The following is a 22704-nucleotide window of genomic DNA, read 5'->3' as shown; positions in this document are numbered from 1 at the left end:
GATGCTGGCCAGCCAGGATCACCAAACATTTGGGAAAGACTCTAATCTGAAAAACAGAAAGGCAGACTGAAACAAAGGCCTCGTCTAGCCTCTGTACCCATGTGGGTTCCAGCCTATTGACTTGTTCACTTCTTTACTGTCTGCCCCTCCCTGTAATCGCCCAGGAACACGCAAAGCTGGAGGAGGTGTGGCGTCTGGGTTGCTCTCTCTGGTCCCTCCAGTACCAAGAGCTGTCCCCAGATTACGAGACAGCCATGACGCTGGCGGGAGGACAAGAGCTCGCCAGTCCCATAACAGCAAAGTAGGGGCCAGGGAGGGGCGGGCGGGGCCACAGCCACAAGGGCAGATGCTGGGTGGCCAGCGGGAATGCTGAAGAGTCAGCTGTGGCGGATGCTGAAAGAGAATGCACTCAGCAACGGCCCTCAGGTTTCCTTAACCCAACAGCACAACTCAGCGGTGCCGGCGCCCCTCACTCCCTGCTCGCTGAAGACTGCTACTCCAGTGCAACCACTCACTGGAGGATCGAGCTCTCCAGAAGAAACGTCTGGACCCTACCCATTCACAGACAAGCCTGCTACTGCTGCTACTGCCTCTGGAATTCACTCGGGTTCTGGAGGTCCATCTATTGTCTATCCCCAAAAGCCTGTATCTGCAGCTATGTGTTTTTCCAGTTCACAGAGTGGCCGGAGCCATTACCCAACTCCAGCAACAAAACTCCCGATGTGCTTACGCTGGAAAACCCAGCATCAGGGTTCCCAGGAGAAAAACCAAGGGGAGAAGCAAAGGACAGCCCACACTCAGCGCACACTGAAATACAAGCACGGAACATCAGGGTTCCCAGGAGAAAAACCAAGGGGAGAAGCAAAGGACAGCCCACACTCAGCGCACACTGAAATACAAGCACGGAACACACACTGCCTGACAGGGACAGAGTGAGCCTTCACCTCCAGCTCCCCGGAGCGCTTGCGGTGCACGGGGCAGGGCCTGCCCTCCATGAGTGCACAGCTGGATGAGGGGGACCCACAAGAAAGCAGAACGCTATGCAAAGCATGTGCCTAACTGCCTGCTAGTCCCCATTTCACAGATGTGGAAAACTGAGGCATGCAGGTAGAGAAACCCGCCTAGGTCGCATGGATGGGAGTGAAAAGCTGGGTCTGGCTGACGTAAAGTTGACAGGCTCACTCTGGGTGTTAGCTTCTTGTGTTTGATGCATGTGACACACTAGTATAAACTCAGTGGCTTGAAACAACATATGTCTATTATCTTACAGTTCCAGAGGCCAGAGTCTGACATGGGGTTTACGGAGCTAAAGTCAGAAAGCCGGCAGGGCTGCGCTTCTTCTGCAGGCTCCAGGGCAGAATCTGCTCCTGGCCTTCTCCAGCTTCTGGAGGCTGCCATGTCCCCTGGCTCCTGGTCCCTTCTCTCCTCAACGCCAGCACCTGCGTGGCCCTTTCTCTGCTCTGTCTGCATGCCTCCTCTGCCTCCAATCCTCTTGATTTCTTCTTTAAAGAACCCTTGTGAAGACAAAGGGCCCACCCCAATCATCCAGGATAACCTCCTCATCTCCAGGTTCGTAACAACCCCATCTGCAGAGCTCCTTTGGCTGCATAAGGTTACCCAGTCACAGGGTCTGAGGATCAGCTGAGGGACATTTCGGGGGTTCCATTATTCTGTCAACCACACTCTGGCTCCTTGGCCGAGATCAGACTAGAGGGGCAAGGACAGAATTGGGGCCAGGTGAGGAGGCACCTGCAACAGCCACGTGGGTGACACCTGTGGCTTGCCACGTGTGGCAATGCTGGCGCTGTGAGCAGTGGCCAGGCTCAGCACACATGTTGATAGCTTTAAGGAGGTATATTTTACACTCCACCCTTCTCAAATGTACAATCCAACAAACTTTTAGATTTACCAAGTTTTTAGAACATTTTCAAACTTGACTGGGACCCTTCCCTCTGCACACACTTTAATGGGCAGCTGCCAGTGCTGGCTGCCAGGCCACGCGTGGGGCTGGAGAGAAACAGGAGTCAAGGGGACTCTCAGGATCCTAAGCCTGGTGGTTGCCCTGACTCAGGGAGGACGCGGGAGAAGCAAGTTTGCAGGGGAAGATCAGGAGCCTGCTTTCAGACTTGCTGAGTCTGAGAACGCCCACCTGGGGATCGAGAGCAAGCGGCTCTAGGACCTGGAAGGCAGGTGAGACCCAGGCTGGAGCCAAACATTCCAGCGACAGAATCAAGATGGTGTTGTGATCTATGATTTGATGGGATGAGGCCAGGAGATCACCAAGGGAATGACTCAGTGGAAACGAGGAGTGGGCCAGAGATGAGCCCTGGGGCACTCGGATGTGAAGATGCTGCAGAGATAAGAAAAACCCACCAAGGCGCCCGAGGACTGGTGGCCAGGGCAGGGGAAGGTACCAGGAGCACGTGGTGCGGTGAAGAGGTGCTTCCACCAAGTCAACACTGGTGAGAGGCCGTGGGCTGAGGCCGGGGACGGAAGCTGGCAACAGGGAGTCATTGGTGACACGAAACCAGGGGCTAGCTGCTGGGAGCCCAGAGAAGCAGGGTCCACGCCCCAGAAACCTGGGGTCCCTGCAGGCCAAAGTCCCTCATCTCACCTGAAATCAGCAGCGAGGGCACCAAAGACCATCGTCAACCTCCTTGCATCTGGAGTGGGCAAGGGCTGAGGACGGGGGTGGCTAAAGGCACAGGGAGCTCGAGTTCTACCACCTGGAGTCCATCTCTCTTCTCTGGTCAACAACATGAATGGCGGCAACACTAGGAGACACCCCCGCAGGAAATGCCAGACCTCTCTCTAATCTCCAGGCAGCACACACCCTTTCCCCACTAACCAAAAGAGAAAGAAGACACAAAAACTTCAAAGCAAGAAAGTGTGGACTGGCAAAGCTGTCTGCGCCAGCACCTCTGCACCGGGCTCCCTGGAGGAGGTGGTCATCAGCTCTGCACAGGCATCGGGGGTCTGCGAATCTTGGTTCCTAAAAAATCACCCGGAATAAATAATGAGTGGTGCAACCTCTCTGGAAGGCAATTTGATAATGCGTGTTAAAGTCCCCAAGTAAATATTTATGCCTTTGACTCGACTCATAAAAGTTATGATATAGTCATAGAATGCACCCAAATTTATTTTAAAATAATATGTACTTCTAACACATTAAACCCTAATTTGTTTAAAAAATCAAATAAACTCTTCAGCATACATATGGACTTGTGCTTACATTGTATATGGCTTTTACATTTTAATTAGGACCATATTATGCATGTTTTTTCCCCTAGTAATCACTGTGAACACTTTCCACATCAATGAATATAAAAACGCACGTTTATATATATATATACACACATGCACATAGATATTCATGCATACTCACGTATGTACATATATATGTAGTATTTATGCGGAAGATTCCATTCAAGAACAAAAATGAAATGTTCTCATACATCTTTCCAGAGGAAAAAAAATAAAAAAGAAAAAGTCTCCAAAAAACCTTGGCACTAAGAGCTGATCTTCTCATGTTCCGATATGAAAGACAACTGGGGATGAGGAGAAGGATGAGGAGGGTGCCCTACCAGCCCTGACCTTGCCCTCTCAGAACACCTGGGGACATAGGTGCTCACTGTCCACACCTGCTGTGCTGCAGACTGCTAACAGCCAAAACCTTCTGAAGAAGAGAAGGCTTTTTTAACTGAGTTTTAAATTTTATGTGATGCTGAATATTTATGGTATGAACATCTGAGCCTTTCCTCTTGAACTGAATGTCCTTCCAGGAACACAGCCTCCTTCCCTGGGTGAAGCCCAGACCCTCCGCCTTCACTCTACCCCGCTGCACGCCTTCCCCCTGTGGGCTACTTGGGCCCCTGGGAACAGGACTGACTGGGAAGGGTGTGTGTCCTTCCCCTTCCCTGGGCCAGGACGGGAGTCTGGAGAGAAGTGGGCGCGCCGGGGTTCCACTCGCCGCACTCGGCTGTCTTTCTTGGCAAGTCAGAATGTGCACAGGAAGGAAGCTCTGACTAAGCCATCTCGAACTATTCTCAACAATTTCTAAATGACACAGTCCCTGGTTTGTCAGAAGAGACGTAAGTAGCAAAAGACAGGTGACTGCATTCACGCCACCTTCCCTTCCCCCAGTGTAACCCCAAACCCCGAACCCCCTTAGAGCTCTCCTATGGAAAGGGAGGCTCCTTGGCAGACAGAGGACTCCCTTGCAGACATTCTCACACCCTGGGCCACGGCAGGCTGCGGGCACCGGGCCTCAGGGTGGGCACAGGAGGACATGCCTCTGTAGGGCTCCAAAGGGCCGCTGGTGGCAGAGCCTGACACAGCACAGGCGGGAACGGGGTCTCCAGGAGCCGGCAGCATCGCTCCCAGAAGCTCTTGGAAAGCAAGAGGCCCTTCTACTCCCCTTCATGGTGGATAATCAAGCGACCAGATCTTCAAACCCGACTTTCCAAAACCTAGTGGTTCACCTAAAATTCCTCACATTTTAAATGGAAATGGTAACGAAACTAAAATTTGGGGGAAGAAACTTAATGTAACTGTTTTCTCTTTTTTCTCAGTGATAGAAGCAGTAACCATTTTAAGGCTAATAACTTGATAAATGTCAGTCTAAATATATTATTTATATGTTATAAAGAGAATCACCAAAACTAAAAATAACACTGCAAGTAACAAAATAAAGAGATGGCGGAAAGTGTCTGTGCCGACGGGCTACTCTCTCACAGGGACATCAGCACACATCGTCCAAAGGTGCTGGAACAGGAAAGCACAGTTCAGGGAAAGCATATGAGCTTGTAAGAGTTCCCACAGTAAGAACTAAAAAGACAGCACGGCCTTCTACATGGCCAGAAGGAGAAGAAACCACACACGCCAGACCAAATAAAAGGTAAGAAAGCCCATATCCAAGAAGTCAAATAGAAAACAAAACAAGAAGCCTTCACAACAGAAAACAGGGTTGGGCACAGGAGCTCACGCCTATAATCACAGTGCTTTGGGAGGCTAAGGTGGGAGGAGGATCGTTTGAGGCCAAGAGTTTGAGACCAGCCTGGACAACATCATAAGACCCCATCTCTACAAAAAAATTAAAAAGTCAGCCAGTAGTGGCGACACGTGCCTGTAGTTCCAGCTACTTGGAAGGCTGAGGCAGGAGGATTGCTTGAGCCTGGGAGGTAGAGGCTGCAGTGAGCCATGATCATTCCACTGTACTCCAGCCTGGGTGACAGAGTGAGACCCCGTCTCAAAAAACAAAAACAGAAAACAGAACATAAAATTGGATGAAAACTGTAGAAGAAATATGTCAATTTTATCAACATTCATAAATAACAGGGTTACATGAAAATTATCAGATTGGATAAAAAACAGAACTGAACAATCATTATATTAAAAACAAATCCAGTGTAAGGCTCAGATTCAATGGGTAAAAAGCCCCAAAAGGCAAATAGAAACAAATTGAAATGTGCAATCAAGATATCAATATCACAAAGATTAAATCCAACACGAAATACCAAACAGATTTGCCCATTTCCTAAGTATAAAGCATACAAGTTACAAAGAGGATGGAACTGTCTAAGGCATGCATGATGTGTACCTTCAAGTGAAAACACAGAACACACAGAATGCAGACACACGTGCTCAGCACTAGACAGGAACTTGCCCTTGCACACTCATGGCAGAGCAAACACACAGGAGGTGTGCATACAGAGGATGGGAATTAGTACAATTCCTACTTCAGCCAAAAGATAGGTTTCGAACCGCTTACCACTAAGCCATGTATGCCTTTTGTTGCAAGCCCCCATGAAACATTTACAAAAACCAATGCCATGTAAAGAACACAATTTCCAAATACACACAGTGTAGACTAAACACTTCAACACACAGCAACAGAACTAGAAATAAAACCAGGAAACAAAAATCCGACCATAGGAAAAATAAGTCTCTTTCTCTTAAACACTTCAAATTCTAGTGAAAGTGATTGATACACATTTATAAAGTAATGAACACATCACACATCGAAAATTGTAGGAATTGCCTAAAATTGAGGTCAGAGAACAATGAATAGCTACCTACATTTAAGTAACTACAAAAGGAACCCAAACAAATAAAAACACTGGACTCAGAAAGTTAGAAAAAGAACTAGAAAATTAAAGCACACATTGTGCAATGAAAAAGAGGAAGAAGATAATAAAGATGAAAGAAATCCGCCAGATTGCTGATCTAGGCAGAAGTGATAAAGCCTACGCGGGCACAGTTTGTGCTTCTTAGGGCAAGACAGTGACCTTGGAGAAGATGGTACCAGAAGACTCTCGGGGACCGGTCAGCAGCCTTTCCTTATGAAAATCTTCAACGACACGCAAAGTTAGCGAGAGGAGTATAATAAACACCCACGTATCCAGCTACCACAATGATCGACCTTAGCCATTCAGCTTCATCTATGAACATCCATCTTTTTTTCTTTATTTCTAATCCCATGGAATGACATATCTCAACTTTAAATGGGTAACAGATGGGAAATGAGTCACATATTTTATTACAGGTTTTTCACACTAATACTGTGAATTTAAAAAATAATTATAGATTCACAGGAAGTTGCAAAGAAAGTCCAGAGAGGTTCCAGGTACCCTTCTACCAGGTTTCCCCCACTGGTTCCACCTTCTGTAGCCAAAAAAGCCAGGGACCGACCTTGGTGCCACGCTGTCATCACGACCAAGGCGGAGTACGCCCTCCCCACGAAGACCCCCTCCCGCCGGCCCTTGGACTTAGCTCACGCTGCGGGCGGTGACGTGTGATCCGCTGAGTGAAGCACAGAGGCCTCCCGCCCTGTCTCTCTCTACCTTCCCTGTTTACAGTCGCCTTAAATGACGCCTCCACGTGAAGGAACCCCGTCAAACGGTGTCAGCGTGCTTGCGAACACCATTTAGAAAAATAAAAGAGAAGTGAAGGGGATGGAGCGGACATTGGCCCGTTCTCTGACATGAACAGCCGAGGAAAGCCAAGGTCTGTGCACCACGGTGCCACCTGACACCACGTCAGGGGAAGAGTTGGGAGCATTCTGGGAAACCCTCTGGAAAAAAAATCACAGCTCCAACCAACAAAGCTAAGAGCATCTGGTCACCCCACAGGGGCTACTGAAACGCAAAGCGGAGCAAAAAGGGCAGGGGTGTGGCAGGAGCTTCGGAGACCCTGTCCCCCTCCCTAGGGGTTAAGAGTGGCCACCTGGGAAGGACGGCCCATGCCCATCTTTGTGTCCTCAGCACTCACCGCAAGGCCTGGACTCAACTGTGTCACTTGAGTCACCTGGAGTTGCGCCTCAAAGTGCGCTGAGAGTGGGACACACACACACACGCACGCACGCACGTGCACACACACGCGCGCGCACACACACACACACAGCCTTCAACTGAAGAACGGTGACTTCCACATCTGTCCACATTCTTAGAGGCCCCCTGAATGTAGGATAAACTCAGAAATCTCATTTTCCAGCCAGTCCTCGTGGATGAGAGCCATGTTCACAGCTCACACAGCTGGATGGGATTCTTTTCTGGTGAATATTTCTTTCAGAGGGTTCTATTAAATGACAAGCTGAAACTATTGAAGCGATTATGAACTTTGAGGAAATAAAACTTTCCTTAACAGGTCACTTAAATGGCTCTTTTCTTCTGAGTAATAAGCTGTATCAACAATGCAGCAAGCTTTACTCAAAAACGTATTCCAAATTTGATTCTAACAGAAAATAAAGTCCTTCCTTGCCAGCATTGAATCCAAATATGGCTGTAAGTTCGCCGCCATAAAGGGCTCCAAAGACCCTTCCCACCCAAGGGCTGACACCCTGCCCTGTGCCACAGCGAGGCCAGAAACATACCAGAAAAGCCTCGCTTCGCATCCCCGGCTTTTACGGCAGCCCATGATGTTATTCTCGTGGAATTCTGCATGCAGAGTCCCTGGGTGCTGGTCGTACCAGCCAGGGCTCTATCTGGAGGGAGCAAGACCATCTGTGTGCTTTTGCTCCGTGATTTAATGGCAACGCAAGTGTTAGATTTTTTCCCTGCTCCCTATTTCAGAATTATCCTTAAAGCTCTTTAGAAAATCCTTTTAATGTTTCTAATTTGTTCTATATCCCCAGGAAGAAAAAAAAAACATCTTTTGGAAATATTTGCAAGCTCAAATTGAGCAAGAGCTGAAAATAAAAACCTGGCATGCAGTTGGTAAGCTGTGGCTTTCAAGAAGTGCACAAATGTACTTCCTGGAAACTATAAATAGAACCAGGCCTTACCCCATACCAAAAAAAAAAAAAAAAAAAAAGGCGAAATGTGCTTTAAGTTCTCACACAGAAGCGCAGCCACTAAAGACAAGCATGACCTCCAGAAATAACAGACAGAGCCACCGTCTGAGATGCTGCTACAATCACGTGATGGACAAAGCATTCCTGGAAAATCATTCTAAGACTCTACAATTCCAGTGCAAAAGCAATCGAATAGAAACAACAACAAAAGACTAACGTTTCCGGACTGAGCACGAATTTAAAGTGTTTTTGCTTTGTGATCTTTCGTCCTCACAGCCCCTGAAGCAGGTCCCGGCGGGGACCCGGGTATCACAGATGGCAGATGCAGCCAGTAAGCGTTGTCACCTGGATCCAAAACTGGCCACAGCGCCTGGAACACCACCACCTCCCCGAAACCACTGCAGCCCGTCTCTCTAGCCTGCTCACACCAGCACAAGTTACACGTTACTCCTGAAAGCTATCCAAATACCCTAAACCCAATGGATAAAAATATATTGTCTGAAAATTAAAAATAGTTTCAGTGGTCTAAGAAGTCTACAAACCCCACTGCAGTTGTTCTTGCCTTCTCAGTTACGTAAGGTCAAGTTTACATAAGAACACATTTCAGAATTTCCTTCTTAGCAACCTCCAAACGTTTGGTTATGTGTTTCACCTAACAGCTGGGCCAAAGTAGGAACCACTATTACTTAACAGTAACAGTTGAAATATTTAAAAATAGAAAACATTTCTTGTACTTGGCATTGGAGAAGATGAGAGGGCACCACGGAAGAGGCCTGAAGGAGGTAGCCCCTCTCCTGTGGGGTGAGCTAGCCTCTTCCAGGCAGCCACGTGCATTCCGCCTGGGCTTTCTGGAGACCGGCGTGGGCTACAGCATCTTTCAAGGGCACTGTGGGTGGAATGATCCAGCAGGCAGGTGGAAATGCAGAAGGCAGGGGGCTGGTTCAGACTTCTGTCCAGAAAAATCACCTGGGAAGCTTGTTAAAAAGTGACTTACACCTCCCAGCCTCAGTTCCTGAACCAGTAACTACTGTGTGATGTCCCCAGGGGCATTAAATGCCAATGAACACACAGTACTTAGCTGAGTGACGGACGGGTGGCCTTGGTAAGGGGACCTGTGGCCATCAGTGTCCTCCTCATTGCTGTAATCAGCGGGAACCGCAGGTCCCACTTTGAGCAGGACCTTGCTGCTGGCTGTGGAGGCTGTGTGCTCACATTCTCTGCCCAACAAAGATCCTGGAGCCGGTAACTCTCTTGCCAGCAGTAACACTTTACAAAGCAGGATTTGGTAGAAGATGCATGCTAGCACTAAGCAAACATTGTTTAAAAAAAAAAAAAAAAAAAAGGAAAAGAAACAAAGTCTACTTTGTGAACCTTGCACGGAGGAGATCCACTGCCTGGGAGAGTTCATGTCCATGTATCTTTCTGCTGTGAACACCCAGCGCAGGCCCCTCCCAAGTTCGGCTCAGGCTCACAAACGCCCACCACTCAGCGTCTCAAACTGGGTGCCTTTGAAAGCACTGCACAGATCCATACTAATCCTCATCCCAGCGCAGGGTCCGCTCCACCCACATTCCCCATGAATTCATGCAACTCCATCAGCAGTGCTTAAAGCCAAAAATCCTGAAGTCACCCTCAACTCTTCTGTTTCCTGCACAGCCCATCTGCAACCTAAGGAAATCCCCTCTATGTCAAATATCTCTAGAGTTGGTACCATTGTCTACACTCCCACTCCATCTAGCCGGACTGAGCCCCATCCACTGCCTGGCTGCTCCCAAACCCTGGTGGGTCTCCCTGCTCCTCCGATGCCTGCCCCACGTGGCCACTGCATTCGCTATGGCACAGGTCACGTGGTGTCGCTTCTCTGCTCAGAATCTCCAGGAGCCTCCGTGTCACTCAAAGCCACGCCTTTTGAGTCTCCTGTGCTGTCCACTCCCTCTTCTCCTGACCAGATCTTTGGCCTGCAGATGTCTGCTCACCTTCTAAGGAGGTCTGCCCTCACCAGTGGGTGTAAAATCACAGACCCTCCACTCTGAGCTCCGCTCTGCCTTCCCTGCTCTACTGTTTACTCATGGCCTTTACCAGTTTCCTCTCTTCCTCCCAGGGTAACACGAGCACCATGAAATAGGGTTCTCTGTGTCAATCATAAATACGTGAATCCCACATGCCAAGGACAGGGGCTGGCATTAGAAGACCCAATCAGTATGAATGGGTGAATGAATGAATGAATGAGTTTAATGCAGAAATCCACCCTCCTGAATCCCCTCTGTCCTTGACTGCTCACCCTCCTTCACAGCAATTCTTGCCTCTCACATGTTCTATATTGTAGATAATTTACAATCAATAAGCTTGAATTAATGAGCATATTTAGAATCCCGCACCCAACAACTAGAGAATTCAAACTCTTCTCACACATATATTAAAGATTCATAAACACTGACCACAAAGCAAGTCTCAATAAAATTCAAAGACTGGGTAATTTCTTACCATAATGGAGTACATTGGAAACCAATAACAAAAAGCATGACTTGGAAAATTCAGACTTTCAGAAATCAAAAAACACTTCTAAATACTTCATTTTTTCAAAAAAAAAAGGAACCATAAAACAAATTTCAAAATAACTTTCTTGAGAAACAGCAAGACTTTACGAAGTGCTAAGGTAATACGTTTTACAAATTAAATACTACAAATCAGAACTTAACCGAAGCAGCCCCATTTGAACCCCGAGGGAAGCACCGCACAGAATCCTGACTGCTTCCATCCGAAAGGAAGAAGGGCTAAAAATTAACAAGTGAAACATTCAATCTGAAAGTTAGAACAAGCATATCCGAATAGCGCAGAGAAAGGAGAACAGCGATAAAAACAGGAATTAATAAAACAGAAAACACACACTCACAAGAGCAGATCCACGAAGGCAGAAGTCGGTCTGTGGGAGAGTAAAACACAGCTGGACTCCCACAGCCTGCAGGGCTGCCCCCTCCCCAGGGGGAATGAGAACACCTGGACGGAGGGGTGGAGCCTGGACGGAGGGGTGGAGCCTGGACGGAGGGGTGGAGCCTGGACGGAGGGGTGGAGCCTGGCTGGGCTCAGGAGCAGGAGAGGGAAGCCGGGAAAGCGGGGGAAGGCAGGTGCCCCGGGGAAGGCCCACGGGAAGGCCCAGGCGGGGCTGGGTGCTCAGCAGACTGCCGTAGAACTGAAAGAAGTGCCAGCCCCTTCTTCAGGCGCCTGACTGAACCGCCTTCAATTTCTTCCCCTCACCCGTGGCCACATACCTGCTACCCAAGGGACACCTCCAGTCCTCCCTCACCTGGTCAGACACCTGGCTCTGACGGCCCCTTGGAGCCCCTCGTTGGAAACACAGAGGGCCTGAGTTTGGTTCTGCATCACACATGACAGTGTGTACTGTGTGATCTTGCTGTGAGGTCCAGAAATGGAAACCTTCCTTAAAAGATGGGCAGGTTCCTCCGGTAGGGGACGTGGTGTTGGTACAGTGAAAACATGACATTAGGGTCAAATGCGGCCGCTGAGAAGGAACACCTTTTCAGCTGGACTGCAACCACCTAACACAGACAAGGGTTGGCAAAGGGCCATCTCCCTCATCCTGGCGGCACAGGCTTTGAGATGCCACTGAGGGCTCTGGATACATTTTACAATCCACAGCCTTAAAGCACACAAAGCTGGTAATAAAAGAAAAAAGATAAAAAGCCCTTTAACCACAAATGATGTCATGATGCAAAAATTCATTCCTGGATAATACTTCTGGCCACCAGTGACACTCCGAATACACAAACCAAACCAAATTCGCAGTGGAAAAAAAAACCCCTTTCTTCCAACCAATCATCACTTAGAACTGTGGAATCTTCCCCCAGAAACACTCAGTGAGATTTCTCTGCATTCTGTATCAACACAAACCTTAGGGTCACTGCTGGGACTGCCACACAGCTTTCTTTCTCCCTCTAAAGTAGAGAAACAACCAGTCACCAGCTCCACCCCATCCGGGTTTGGTGTGGATGTGTGGACGGTTTTTTTTTTTTTTTTTTTTTTTTTTTTTTTTTTGAGACGGAGTCTCACGCTGTTGCCCAGGCTGGAGTGCAGTGGCGCGATCTCGGCTCACTGCAAGCTCCGCCTCCCGGGTTCCCGCCATTCTCCTGCCTTTGAGTAGTGGGACTACAGGCGCCCGCCACCGCGTGGCTAATGTGTAGAGACGGGGACTGTGGTCTCGATCTCCTGACCTTTTAGAAGTGCATACAGGCAGCCACCGCGCCCGGCCCTGTGTGGACGGCATCCCCAATTCTCCACGATGCCCCAACCAACAACCGTCTGCTTTCTTACCACCTGTGTCCCTTGCTACAGGCAGAGAGTAAGCTCTTCAGAACTCTGGGTCTACAGCAACAACAATGTAAAATGTAACGGGGCAGAACACCTTGTGATCAACGTAAATAACCCAAACACTCTAATGTCCACCCAGGATTGAGAAGCTTTCTATCTTTCTGCCTCAGGCGCCAGGGACAGGGAAAGAAGCCGTTGGAAAGTGAGGCTGGCTTGCGGGCGGGGCTGGCAGGGAGCAGTGTCCTCAGCTGCGTGGGGAGGCACAGGTCCCACCCGCCAGCCACGGGGTGGCATTTCAGAGCCACAGGGGCATTTCTGGTAAAAAATAACGGAGTGAACACAATCAAGTTGTCCTGCTCCAAGATCCTGCTAAAACAGTGTGTGGATTGTTTAGAAAGACACACCAACACAGCACACATACAGGAGATGAGAGAGCGGCCACAAAATGCTGGAAGTCAGAAAGGATCTGGGTGAATAAGGTATCAGAGACAGCAAAGCTGACCCATCAGCCAGGGTGGGCCAAGGGAGGGGCAGACCAGTCTCGGTCACACAGCCCTCCGGGGCACAGGGACTGGTAGCACCAGGACTGGAGGTAAAGGAGCATGAAATATCTGCTTAGGGAATGCAGGACCCCAACCACCACTTACCCCACGTGGCTGGCAGCCCAGGGACTACTCCCCTCTGGAGAGGGAGATGGAACAGTACTGAAAACTGCGGCGACCCAGTGGAAGTTGGCCAGCTGCACGTGAGGTGTCCTGGTCTTCCTGCCCCAGGACGGGGGCAGGCAGCATTCGGCCCTCCCAGTGAGGTCACAGGGGTCAAGCAGCCTGCTGGACACCACTGCCAAGCAGAACCGGCAGCCCCCAGTGGTCAGCACCGTGCATGCCCCTGCAGGTCCCGCCAGCCTCAGTGCCCTCTGCTGCAGATGGCAGACAACCGTGCTCACCAGAAAGGCCAGGAAGACTGTCATCACAGAAGGCAGAGCCTGGACGGACAGACAACAAGCACCTTGGGGGAAATACAGACAGACAGAGAAACAGAGAGAAGGGAAGACAGGCCCTCCAAAGACAGTGGCCAGGAGTGGGAGGCAGCCCTGGAACTCCAGGACAGGAGGGCATGCCTTGGGTGCTGAGGAACACAGTCTCCGCCCAGTCAAATGAGCAACCAAGCCTCAGAGGGGCTAACACCATTAAAAGCCAGAAGGGCCCTCTGAAGGCAAACATGACAACTCAGCAGCTTCATGAGAATCACCGCCCCGCAGACCAGGTCCCGCGGGCTGCAGGTCCAGCCGCTGCCACTGCAGGGTGGCCCGGGCCCTCTGCTAGGTCTCCCAGCCGCTTCCATCCACCAGCAATCTTCTCAAGACACATTTTCAGTGCAATTCAAGCCCTCCTGTTGTGATGCTTCCTAGCATCCGCTGGGCTGGGTTTCACTTGAGACGGTCGCTCCTAGGGACATTGCCACAGAGGGATGGGAAGGTGGAAGGTACGGTGGTTGAGCTACAGGAAGGGCAGAGCCACGAACCTGGGTCCAGGCAGATCAGAGGGCACCAGGAAGCAAGCGTGCAAGAGAACACAGACCCCTCCTGTGTGCCGGACGCTGCACCAGACACTTGCCCTCGCTGCCTGCAACCTGGCCCAGGACCAAGCAGCCCCGGGACGCCAGGTGAGGAGCAGCCTGCTGGAGGCCACGTGGCCGACAGGAGACAGGAAGGCTGTGCTGCCCCCATGTCTGCCCGGCTCCCAGGCCTTAGAGCAACTCAGCTGGGCCCAGGACCTGATCCTTCACTCGCCTCTGTCAATACCCAGCCCGAAGCGGGATGGCAGGAGGGAGCTGCCACTGTGAGAGTTACGAGGAAAGTGAATGTGGTGGAAACAGAGGCGCTGTACACGCCACCTGAAAGGTGCTGTTCTTGGCCCCACAGTGTTTCCAGAGAAGCCTGACGTTACTGCTCATTACACGCCACCTGAAAGGTGCTGTTCTTGGCCCCACAGTGTTTCCAGAGAAGCCTGACGTTACTGCTCATAGAAGTTCACAGATCTGAGGGGAAGGAGAGCAGAAACCAGACGTGACTGTCTCCAGGTGGCAAAAAGCAAACAGCATCAGAGAAAAACAGGACTATCTGAAAGTGTAGGGGAGGATAGGGATGAGACATTGGGAAGGACTGGAGAGAGAAGGAGGCATCGAGATGAACAGGCCCTGAAAAATAACACCTTTTGAAATTCTTAAGAGGTACTATGCCTTCAGCCATCGAAGGGGAATTGGAACTTGAGGATTACTCGACACCACGTCTAGTGAACAAGGTAGTTACCATGCAGGAGGGCGCAGCTTCTGGTCCAAAACTATTTTCAACTATAAATAACAAGGGCTGGGCACAGTGGCTCACACTTGTAATCCCAGAACTTTGGGAGGCTGAGGCAGGCAGATCACTTGAGGTCAGAGTTCGAGACCAGCCTGGCCAATGTGGTGAAAGCTCGTCTCTACTAAAAATACAAAATCTAGCTGGGCGTGGTGATGCGTGCCTGTACTCCCAGCTATTCAGGAGGCTGAGGCAGGAGAACTGCTTGAACCCAGGAGGCGGAGGTTGCATTGAGCCGAGATCCTGCCACTGCACTCCAGTCTGCACTCCAGTCGATACAGTGAGACTCTATGTCTCAAAAAATAAATAAAAATAAAAATAATACATAATGGAGCCAATTCGCCTAATTGCCAAAAGTGACTCTTAAAGCGTTTCTAAATTGCTCATAATTGTACACGACACACGCATGGCCTCCAGGAAGGACGCCATATCGCAGTCAGCTTTTAAAGCTACGTGGGGGGCAGACTCCTGCGTCTGGCCTTTGAGTCATGGCTATTCATACAGGCCCTCAGGTGAATGTGACGGAGGGTAGTCGACAAACTCTCAACATCGGTTTGAACTAAGAGAATCAAATCATGCGAATTCTTTTCATATTTTTCAAATGTTGACGGAAAAAGCCCAACTCTGTAAAATAGCTGAAGAGGTTTATTTTAAGCCAAATATGAGTGACCATGGCCCAGGACGCAGCCTCAGGAAGTCTGTGCCTGAGGCGGTCCCATTACAGGTTGGCTTTATGTGTTTTAGGGAGACAGAAGTTACACAGGCAACACAGGTAAGGCATATATTGGTTTGGCCCAGAACATCCTGAAGAAGTAGGGCAAGGGTCTCACAGATCCTAGGCAGACTGAAAGGTTTTCTGACTAAAGAATTGATGTCAGCATAAAAAAAATGTTTGAGTTAAGATAAGGGGGGTTCTTGTTACATGAATGAAGCCTCCAGGAAGCAGGATTCAGAGAGAATAGATGGTAAATGTCTCTTATGGGAACTTAGAAGGTGACTTGTAGTTAAATCTCTCCTGGATCAGGAAAAAGAGAGCTGGGGATGGAATTCTCTCCAGAGTGAAAATTTCCCCCGCAAGAGGCAGTTTTCTGCAGCCACTCGAAATAGGTGGAAGGAATATATCCTGGAGTAAAATCCTTCTATTTCCTGCAGGGCCTGCTCTCTGTCACCTGCTGCTATCCCCAGAGTCAGGGCGGAACCAGGAATCGCACTGCTGTGTCTGTTTTATCAGTCGTGAGATCGCTGTTTTAATGCTAATGCTGGTCAGCTGGGCCTGAATGCCAAAAGGAGGAGGGTCTAAGGCCTGTCCAAACCCCTATTCCCATCATGGCCTGAACTCATTTTTCAAGTTTCTTTGGGATCCCTTGGCCAAGAAGGGAGTCCATTCATTGGGTTGGGGGACTTAGAATTTTATTTTTGGTTTACACAAACAATTTTATTTTGACGTCTTTACATTCTACACTTCATTTTACCTCCAAAAGTTAAAACAAAGCAAGCAAGCAAAAGAAAAAAAAAAAGCACAGCAGGCAACATGTTCAGCGGTGGACATGACAGTCCTGGCCAATCCTCGACCGTGGCTGGCGAGCAGCAGAGTCTGCGGGTCGGACAGAGCTGATTCCTCAAATACGCTTCCGCTGATCTGAGGAAAACAACCCAGGCAGTCACGGCAGGCGTCACCAGGAGGAGGCCACCACGGGCTCTCTTCTTCCTGCCACTCCTGCCCGGTCCTTCCATGGGGGCCACTCAAGGAACCACCAGAGGTTGCCATGGGTCCTTCACTGGACCCTATCCAAACCCCAGAAATGCCAACTTTATGATAAAAGCTCACAAAGGGGCACCACGCAGAAATATTACAAGCAAGGACTTTGTTACCACGGGCTCCGTGTACGAAGGCAATTAATAGCTTCCGGTGCCAATAAAGGGAGACTTTCGAAGCTTCCCCTGAGGTCACATGTGCTTGCAGATTTGTACCAGATTCCACTTTCTTCTCACCAAACTAAACAACGCAACAACCACCACAAAACACAGCCAGGAGGCAGCGTGAGCTCCAGGCACCAGCCAACCTCAAATACTTCCTGTTCCAAAAGGTAAGAGCAGTGTCTTGGAAATACGGCCCCTTTGGCAGTGTGGTGGTCAAAAAACACCCGCTTAGATCTGGGAACCAACGCTGAAGCCAAATGTGAATTTTGCGTTATTTTGGAGAGTTTCTCTACAGTTTCTAGTTAACCCCCTTTAAGGTTCCAGAGTTTTCTTTTAAAAATGGTGCTTTTGAAATACAGCGTGAAAAAGAGCCTCCCTAACTCTGACAGATACACGTTTCCCAGGACACAGGTACAGAGGGTGATGTAAGCGCCAGCCTATGCCTCGGGAAACTGTGGAAATGCTTCTCTTTAGTCCAGCGTTCCTGTCTTAACATCGGCCTCTACCTCCCCTTTAGGCCGATGGAGGGGCATGGCATTTTCTGAGGACGTCTTTCTCCCCAGTAGCACAGCCCTCAGGGCAGACATGTATCCTGCCCTATAATGTATATGCTGAGCGACCCTGGGACAGTGGCCACGGGATCCGAGGCTCTGGCTTTCCTTCTGTAGGAGCAGGAGAGGGTACAGGAGCCGGGGCACTCAGTCCCAGTGGAGAGCAGCGCCGTGAGGGCCGTAAGCCCTCAGCATGCCATCTGGGTAATAGTAAGTCCTTCATCCACACTTCCTGTTGTTAGGACGTTTTTTGTTTGCCTCCAGTTTGCTCCTGGATGCCTGAGGTAGGTACCCTCCCCAAAGCACCCCTCTCCTCCATCGAGGTTGTTGAGCAGCTGCAAGGCCTGGCTGGGAGCCAGCTCAACCTCCAGCCCTGGAACCCAATACCCACCACTTTAGTGCAAGTGACTTTTTTTCTACAATAAACACGCATTGCTTTTATAATCAGGAAGGTGGGGGGGGGGAGCTTTAATTACAATGATTCTGAAAGGAATGACTGAGTAGTAATAGTTTTCAAGTTCGCCATAATTCAGCCCTTGGGCACAGCTGGGTTTGTAATCCTGTATGAGATTTTGCTGGTCTCTCCTGGTTGACTAATTCCATACCTTCTCCTCTGTCTTCAAACTGCAACATCTCCCCAGCCTAACTCTGAGTCAATGACTCTGCTTGCTCTCTCCATGGGAAAACACAAAGCTCTGGCAGAGAACCCGGGGTCACGAGCTCCCACCCCCACCCCACCCTGCCACCATGTCTCCACCTGGGATCTGCCTCTGTGTCAAGTCTCCTCCAAGGGTGGCCCTTCCCCTCACCAAACAGACAACAACTGTCAGGAAGGGGGAAGAGCAAAGCCACGTCCACAACTGTGACAGTCCACTTACTTAAAACGCAAAGAAATAGGAGGCAAAGATGGAATAATACTAACAACATGTCTGTTACATCTTAGAGGCAGGCAAATGGTTATGTGTTTTCTTTTATGATAGAGCTACTTTACAATTAAAAATTTTAAAACATTTTAAAAAAGAAAGAGCAAAGTCTACAATAAAAAGTTATGAGGGAAGTTGAAGAAATCAAAGCTGATCTAAGACAAATGGCATTTTGGCTTTTTCCTCCTCCAATACAGGTGACAATATCCCAGACCCAAAAAACCAAAATCCAAAATGCCTCCAAATCCAAAACCTTTTCTCGGTGACACGCAAAGGCAATGCTCACTGGAGCATTTCTGATTTTGAATTTTTAGACTTAGGATGCTCAACCAGTAAGTATAATGCAAATATTCCAAAAAAAAACAAAAAACAAAAAAAAAAACCCAAATCCAAAACACTTTTGCTTCCAAGCATTTCAGATAAGAGATACTCAACCGGTATAGACTTTCCCAAAGCACGTGACACGCTCACCTGACGTTTCTGAAATCTCAAGCTGGCACACGAACACATGGTATGAATAATGCTTTTCTGTTTGAAGTGCGGATTTATGAGGACTAAGTGTATTGAAAAAGAACCATAATCAGAAAAAGACTGTGTTGGGCATAACAGCATCCACACGAGGGAATGGTCAGGACATGGGACAGATCAACAGTGGGGAGGGCTGCCCAGGCGCCCTTCCTGCTCTGAGTACACGCTCATCTGTTCAAAGGGAACGAGCTCTCAAGGTGAATGCTGGAGTCATTCCTGATATGTGTGTGTGTGTGTGTGTGTGTATCAGTCTGTTTCCACACCGTCAAATGTCAAAATGTCAAAAGAATAGTTAAGATTAAATTCAATCATTAGGAAATGTATAACAGCAATTGGGGATTGACATAAAAATATACCTAAAAATGTTTACACTCCCATATCATAAAAATGTGGCTTTAAAGACATTTTCCTATCAATTTTCAAGTTCTCCCCTAACCTGAGATGAATATTTCTTTGTAGTATTTTTCAGTGGGTTGAAATGACCAAAACACAGTTTGAAAGAACACGCTTCACACGAGAGGCTTCTAAGGCACAGGCCACTGTGCAGGCTGAGTGACGGAGGTCACACAGGACTGCTACACATGCATGCATCCTTTCTCTGCCCACTGTTCCTGGGCATCACTGCTACGTTATTTAAAATTACTCTGCAAACACTCCCACCATGCCCACCAGCCCGTGCACGAATATGCAATAAATGCCAGGAGACATGGCACTCTCTTTGACTCAGACCAATGGGAACCGGGTTGCGAGAGAGGTAAATGGCCAGCGTCAGTTTCACGGGGCAGCCTTCCCAACATGCCACCTCTCAAGTCCGGCGGTTCACCCCAAAGGAAGAGAATGAGGGTGACAGGCTGCAGGAGAGGTCCAGGCCTTGAACAGGGATGTGAAGGCTACATCACACACATTCCTCAGTACCAGTCAACGGGACACTGAGATGACATTTATTGAGGAACTACTAAAAAGCTGACACATACGTTTCATCTTTATGAGAACTCTGTAGAGAGGCATTATCATCCCCGGCTAAGAAATGAGAAAACAAAACCGAGCTATTCAGCAACTTGCCTAAGCTCCCACGCAAACGGGCCGCAGAGGCGGGCCCAGGTGCCCTCTGTGGGAGGCGGAAGCTCCGGCCTGTCCTCACACCAGGCTGGGATCCCACAGCAGGTCTCAACAGGCAATGCGCGCTTCCCAAGCCAGAAAATTAATTTGAAGTCCACGGTTTTTGGCTCACTTGGAAACTATGCATGTTTACCATCTTTTCCCAGCCCATCAAGCTATCAGAAAATCCTCTTAACCTCATGCCACGCCTGGTTAAACACAAGCAAGTTGTCTCAAAAATGTCCCAGCCACAGGATTGTGTTTACATGAAAACAATCCTGGCAAAGTGAACTTGAGAGAAAGTGAAAGCCAGAACTGTTGACGTAAGCCAAAAGTTTAAAATTGTGCATCTTCATCTGGTATTTAAAACTCCCCACCGCTCCCCCAGGCTCCAGTGTGCGGGGGTAAAAAATAAGCTGCTCGATCAGTAATAATGCAGAGTAAAATCAAGGTGTAAAAAACAGAAAAGAGTGCCCCGAGGACCCCCCAAGAGGCCAGGGCACCGTACCCCACAGACACGGAGAGCCTTCCCGGAGCAGGGCAAAGACACCTCCAGAATGCCGGGTTTGGAAAATGACAGAAAACGTGGCCGACCTGGGAGAATTGCAAGGCAAAGAAAGAAATGTCTTCTTGGAAATGTTCGGCCTGGCTCCAAGCTGGCTTCAACTTCCTTTCAGGGGTGATGAGTGGGTCTAACTGGGGCACCAGAGGGCACAGGTGGCAGCAAAGTCTGACTGTCAAGAAAGGCACAGCTGAGCCAAGACCAGAGACCCAGGCCTTAGGACGCAGTCCCTGCAAGGCGCGGCCACACTGCCCTGCAGGATGCATGTGGAACGGAACGCTGTTTCCCTCAGGCCCACGCCTTCAGGAGGTTCGGGTTTTATTCTCGGAGAGGCCGCATGCCTGGGAAGAATGGTAACCTCACAAGGAGTTTAAACCCTGGAGGATTCTACATGGAAACAGGGGTCTTACAGACAAAGAAAAGTGGGAAAAATCTGTTTCCATGGCCTGCAGACTTGGAGTACTTTAAAATGTTACCTACGAGGCCAGGCGCAGTGGCTCACACCTGTAACTCCAGCACTTTGGGAGGCCGAGGCAGGCAGATCACTTGAGGTCAGGAGTTCAAGACCAGCCTCACCAACATGGTGAAACCCCGTCTCTACTAAAAATACAAAATTAGCCAGGTGTGGTGGCACGTGCCTGTAATCCCAGCTACTTGGGAGACTGAGGCAGGAGAATCGCTTGAACCTGGGAGGTGAAGGCTACAGTCAGCCGAGATTACGCCACTGCACTCCAGCCTGGGCGACAGAGTGAGACTCCATCTCCAAATAAACAAATCCATAAATAAATAAATAAATATTACCTATGGAATGAAATATTTCTGATCACTACCGATACTTTTTTTGTTAAACAGCTGAGAGGTGCTTGGAAAACAGAGGATGCCACTGACTCATTTAACCAACAAAAGCTGGTGGCAATGGACAAGGCGTGGTCTGTCCATGGTCGCATGGCCAGTGGGACCCAGCCCCGCCCACTGCAAGCTCAGAGGTCTTTCCTACAGGTCCTCACGGGGATCAGGGCCAGGGCTTACACCCAGACCAAGCAGTCGGTGCCTTTGGGAAGAACACATCCTTTAGCACCAGAGAGGAAACAAAAAACAAAAAACAAAAAAGATCAGCGTTTCTCTACCATTCACATGTCATGGAGCCATTTCATTTCCAAAAAGGATGGCCTCGTTTACCATCAGGAAGAGCACCCAAATTCAGTGAGCCTGATAACCCACACCTCCCCCGTCGCCTTCTCCGCACTCCTCCAGTAAGGCAGAGCCTTTGAACACCTCTGGTTCAGCGCAGGGCCAGCCGGACAGGGCAGGGGTGGGCAGACTTACCCGTGCTGGGCATGTGGTTCACGCGGGCAGGATTCAGCAGCTCCACTGGCTGGTCTCGGCCAGAAAGTCCATCTGGAGAAGAGAGAAGGCATTGGCTTCAGAAACTGCGTGCATTTCAGCCAACATACTTTACGCTGGGAGTCTGCAGGGAGTAACTCCCCAAATAATGAAATGCATGTGTCCTTTCTACTTTTAAAGGGGGACACTTTCAGCTTCGTCATAGATTATTTGTATCTGCCAAAGAAAATCACAGATCCTTTGTAGAATAATCAAAATAGCCTCCTACTGAGATATGGCAAACGCCCGTTTCTGGCCTAAGAGCCCCTGGCTTAGCAATTTGGGTTTACTTCTGCTCAGCAACCACATTATGCCCACTCGTGCTGATCAGAAGTCGGCTTTTCTGCAGACCACAAGCATTAAGATAATGAAAAGAGAAGAGCAGCTCTTCTTCCCAGACAGTGACAAATGGTCTGGACACTCACAGAAACATGGCACAGGGAGCACTCCAAACCCGCCGGGTGTGCGGACAGGGAAGGAGGCGAGCTGAGGCCACTCCGGCCTCAAACAGGCATGGAGAACGCTTCACCAGGTGTTCTCAAGGTACAGAGTCCTTTCTTTTAAATCCACGTTTAAACTGTATTCAGGAGCTGTTTCTGTCTATTCAGACTCACTGCAAAGATGAGACTGGAACCCACCCACCACCTAAACCTGGTGCAGGCTGGATTTAGACTGCCTGGGATTTTTCTATATTCTCCCAAGCAGAAAGGAAAGAAAACTCTGGCAAGATTTCCAGGAATCACACTTTTCTTTTAAAATTAGCT

General features: G+C 49.2%; 1 protein-coding gene across 10 annotated transcripts in view; it reads right to left on the bottom strand.

Annotated features, from left to right (window-relative positions):
- The window catches only part of HDAC4 (histone deacetylase 4), a 357624-nt gene that overhangs the window by 172351 nt on the left and 162569 nt on the right, over positions 1-22704 (bottom strand). For 9 of the 10 annotated variants that reach the window (XM_050751475.1, XM_050751477.1, XM_050751476.1 and 6 more), the window contains one exon: positions 21884-21955. In XM_050751475.1, coding sequence (XP_050607432.1) covers positions 21884-21955 — 72 coding nt within the window. Of the gene's footprint in view, positions 1-1268; positions 2993-21883; positions 21956-22704 lie in introns of those variants that run through there. The other variant, XM_050751474.1, reaches the window with a different exon arrangement.

This window comes from Macaca thibetana, chromosome 12 (genome assembly GCF_024542745.1).
Source record: "Macaca thibetana thibetana isolate TM-01 chromosome 12, ASM2454274v1, whole genome shotgun sequence".
In the NCBI taxonomy this organism is placed as follows: Eukaryota; Metazoa; Chordata; class Mammalia; order Primates; family Cercopithecidae; genus Macaca; species Macaca thibetana.
Note: the sequence above shows the minus strand (reverse complement) of the source record. Positions and strands in the feature narration are given on the sequence as shown.